The 4,315-nt window shown below is 33.6% G+C and overlaps 1 protein-coding gene across 1 annotated transcript; it reads left to right on the top strand.

Moving 5' to 3' along the window:
• Nucleotides 1–3,345: 3,345 nt before the first annotated feature.
• Nucleotides 3,346–4,092, top strand: LOC114715272 (putative F-box protein At3g21120). Its single transcript, XM_028900068.1, has one exon. The coding sequence runs from the start codon at nt 3,346–3,348 to the stop codon at nt 4,090–4,092; it is 747 nt and encodes a 248-aa protein (XP_028755901.1).
• Nucleotides 4,093–4,315: the final 223 nt, after the last annotated feature.

Below are 4,315 nucleotides of genomic sequence, written 5' to 3'. Positions count from 1 at the left end.
AATCATCATTCTTATTCATATTTCATGATTGTATTTGTGGACTCAAGAAAACTAAATTGAAAAAAAAGAAAGTATGATATCATGATCCTAAATAATGGGAGATTTATTTGTCAACTAGGTAAGTTGTACGATTTTTAAGCTTCTTTAAATTGAAAATTTAAATACATAGAGAATGGGAAAGATACGATAATAACCCGTGTTGGAGATCGGGTGAATGTGAAATGACAAATAACCGCTTCAAACGAAATCAATGGAGCCACACATGAGTCACTAATCTGGCAGCAATCTGTTTGATGGAAACCTTTTTCCACTAATCTAGCCTTATTACTTGTTTCATCTGGATTTTCTTTCGCTCTAAAAACCCATTTACACCCAACAATATATTTAGCTTCAGGTGAATGAACGTGCATGGGACCAATGTTTTATACTCATTAAAGCTTCAAATTCCTTTGCCAGGACTTTGAGTCTGTTATTAGGAGTTGTAAGGGCTTGAACATAAGCAGCAATTAGGGAAATAACTGTAAGATCTTCAGGATATGTGAGTTAGAACCCAACACTCAAGTTATAGCTGGCCTCTACAAGCACCAAAGGTTCAGCCCTTGTCATCTCAATCATGCGAAAGAGGCCATGAGCTGCATGTTTGGCCATTTTTCTATCATGAGGTCTCTACTTGTGTCCTAAAATGGGCCACAAACAACAAACATGAGACTTAACCCAAACTTTTTATCATATAAGAGAAAAACGCTAATTTAAACAGGACTATGAAATCAAAAGAGAACAAAGCTAAGAGAGACCTTCCTATTTGATGACTCTGCTGCCGATGAATGCCAAACAATTGATACATTATTAGCTCTTAAGATTGTTGATACATTATTAGCTCCACAACACCTAAATTGTCCAAATTCAATGAGTCTTCTAACGTCATCTGTAATGCCCAATCTTGTAGACAACAACACCTGCAGATAAGTGGTAAATCCAAGTCTTGTCCTATGGATAATGTCCTTAAAAGTTACTCCTCTGGTCCTTAATATAAATAAGATCTATTTAACTAATTTGATTAGATTAAGAAAGTTAGGTAAGTTAGTTAATTATAAGAAATGTGACATGTTTTTCCTAGAACACCATAATCATATTTCTTAATACCCTTCTCTCCCTTTTCTACTTGATTATGGTTGAAGATAATTTAGAGAAAATTGATAAATATGATAAATAGGTCTTATATTTAGAACCAAAACCAACTTAACAATTGGGTCCTATATTAAGAACCGGAGGAGTATTTGGCAACTAGGGACAAAGCAAGAGAGCCGCTAGGATTAAAGGGATCCTTCTTACAAAAACAGGATGAGCAAAATAATGAAAGATAAAAAAATGCATTTAGTAGCAATTAACTCATTGATTAATAGTCATGGATACAATTTAATGAGTAGTTTAAAGTTGTCGGTTGCGAGCATTGATAAGGCATGATGGTGATTGAAATGACATATTAATTAGATAGATATTTTGTATATAAATGCCTAATACTGTGTTTGACTAATGCTCAAGGGATAAGGAAAATTTGTTGGATTTATCTCCAGTGACCCGCTGTGCATACAAATTCACTTCTCATTTTAGCCCATTTAGTAGTCCAAAATTGGTTATTACTTGGACCTCTAGTCTCTACAATCCCAAGTAATGTGAGACTTCTTTTGACACACCCACACACAACATTCACAACAAAGATGAGATGGTGGAAGGGGATCCCAATGAGGGGAGGAAGGAAGAAAGTCAACCATAAGAGTCATATAAAATATTGGTTTGCAGAGGTAAAGAACAAGAATGATCAGAACTGGTTTGTATTGAAGGTTAGGATTCTGGTGCAGGAGAATCATTGAGATTGGAGACTGAAAATGACACTGGTTACATAAGAGAAGGAGCAATATCTCATTGCAATATTGGATGAGGTGGGGAACTTATTTGAGACAGTGGTTCAGCCACAGATTGTGTAGGATTAGAAGAAACTGATGATGCTAAAGTTGGAACGTTATCAAGTGGTCTTCTGATCAAATGGCATGGAAACTCTTTATAAGTGAAAGATTGTGGGTTCCATACAACTTGCAACCTTAAGCATCTGTGCAAGGTTGCAAGTAGTTTCAGTTGTTTTAGTTTTTGATTGGATTAATATTTACATTTTTTTTTTCATATGTTAGTATCTGAATTAAAATATTTTATAAATTTAAAGTGGATTCAGATACAATTTTTTACAATAAATTGAATTTGTATGATATCGTGATATTTTTGCACTTGTAAATTTTTTATTTTTTTAAAAAATTTTATTCCTTTCACTTTTAGACTTGGAGGAATTTGCATGATATTAATTGTTATGTGCATGTCAGTAATATTAAAATGAATCGATTTGATTCTTATCGATGATTAATTGTACAATTTAGTACATGTGTTGAATAGATTAAAAAGTGAAATATTTTTATGAAAATATTACTCCTATTTAAGATGTTTATTTAAAAAGAATGCTTGTTTAACATCTTATCATAGAATAACAGAGAACTCGAATTCAAAATAAATGACAATTTGACAATAAAATCTTGTTAATATTGGAAATTTTATGAAAAGTTTAAACTTTAAATTACTTTCATAATAATTGCATATTGTATTTAATCGAATTTAAAATTAATCTGTAATTGTTTTAATGTTTATCGATTTATTGACTATTAATATTGGCCAAAAAGTAAGCTTATTAAATTTATTGACATAGCTACTTTTTCAGTAAAAAAATATAAAGGCACTCACAAAATTATTACTCCTCTAGTCAATAATGTAAGACTCTTTTTATAATGTAATTACACTATGAAAGGGGTTTTATTATTTAGGATCTAAGGAGTATTATAGTATTAAATAATGAAAAAAAAAACTAAATGAACAAAAAGTTGTAAAATACTTTTTCATCATAATTGTGAATTTTTTGTCCAATCTGAATTGTTTACTATGAACACTTTTTATTTAATAATAATAATAATAATATTTATTACTTTTTATTTATTAATCCCTAATTTTCCGCCTCCAATGAAGTGCGGAGTCTTCCCATTCTCATCCTCGAGCACAATGGAGCAGATGGAAATGGATAGCAGCGCACCATTTCTTCCACAAGAAATAGTTAGAGACATTCTCATAAGGCTTCCGGTAAAGTCCTTGCTCCGATTTCAATGTGTATGCGAAGATTGGAAAATTCTCTTCAGATCCCCTTCTTTCATCGCAGACCACTTGCATCACTCTAGTCATCGAAACCCTTTTCTTCTTTTGAAATGTTTTATCGCGTGTGATTTCTATCACTATTGTTTGCTCGATGGCGAGATGGAAGTCCACAAACTTCATAAGATCCCTCTTGAGAATTCTAGGTTGACTGTCAGGAACCTCTATTCCAATCATGGTTTGCTCTGTCTTGAAATCGTTAATAAGTGTCATTCCCTTTTCTTGTATAATCCGGCGACTAGAGAAGTCAAACAAGTGTCCCGACGCCTTGAAAGATTTACGGGTACAGTGTTCGATGTAGGATTTGGGTTCAATCCAATTCTTAATGACCACAACATAGTGAGGCTCTTTGTTTCTGGGTATGATGAAATGGTTAATAAGGTGGAGGTGAATTCATTAAATATGGGATCATGGAAGGAGGTAGAGGTTGGGAACTTACGGGTTGTGAAACTTAAACATGGTGAAAGTTTTAGTGCTAATGGAGCTATCTTTTGGTTTGGGTATACAGTAAAGCATAAAGTATATAATGGGAAGAAGTGTGAAATTGCTGGAAGAGTCTGGATAGTTTCATTTGACGTGGCAAAGGAAGCATCCACTTTGATACCAATGCCTGCTGAAATACGCTATAAAGATGGTGTTAGTTCTGCTGTGTATGAGTACAAGCTTGCCATTCTTTATCCCACTGCTATTGAAAACTCTGAAACTTCATCAATTGATTTGTGGGTGATGGAGGAAGGTACAGGTGCATCAGGGGAGAAATGGACTTGGACTAAGAAATATACTACCAGTCCTTTTCCGCGCCGATATCCATGGAAGTTATGTCCGCAAACTATTGGAGGAATAAAATGATCTGCAAAGTTCAATTGATGCCTGCAGCTGAAGGTAAGGTGAAGAATGATGAAACAAAAATTGTCATGTTCAATCTCGCTAGTAATGAATTCAAGAGCTATGCTATAGGCTTATGCGGCCATCATCAGTTCATATATAATAGTGATGATTGTGGATTAAGAGGTCTGCATAATACATTGATATTAATCATCCTGATATGGCTCACATAATCAGATGTTATGAA

The sequence above is a fragment of the Neltuma alba genome, unplaced genomic scaffold (assembly GCF_004799145.2).
Source record: "Neltuma alba isolate B1F8T4 unplaced genomic scaffold, ASM479914v2 tig00011581_pilon, whole genome shotgun sequence".
Lineage (NCBI taxonomy): Eukaryota > Viridiplantae > Streptophyta > Magnoliopsida > Fabales > Fabaceae > Neltuma > Neltuma alba.
Note: the sequence above shows the minus strand (reverse complement) of the source record. Positions and strands in the feature narration are given on the sequence as shown.

What these genes read in the sequence shown, in the direction of transcription:
- LOC114715272 (XM_028900068.1), top strand. Translation starts at nt 3,346, where the DNA reads ATGGAAGTCCACAAACTTCATAAGATCCCTCTTGAGAATTCTAGGTTG.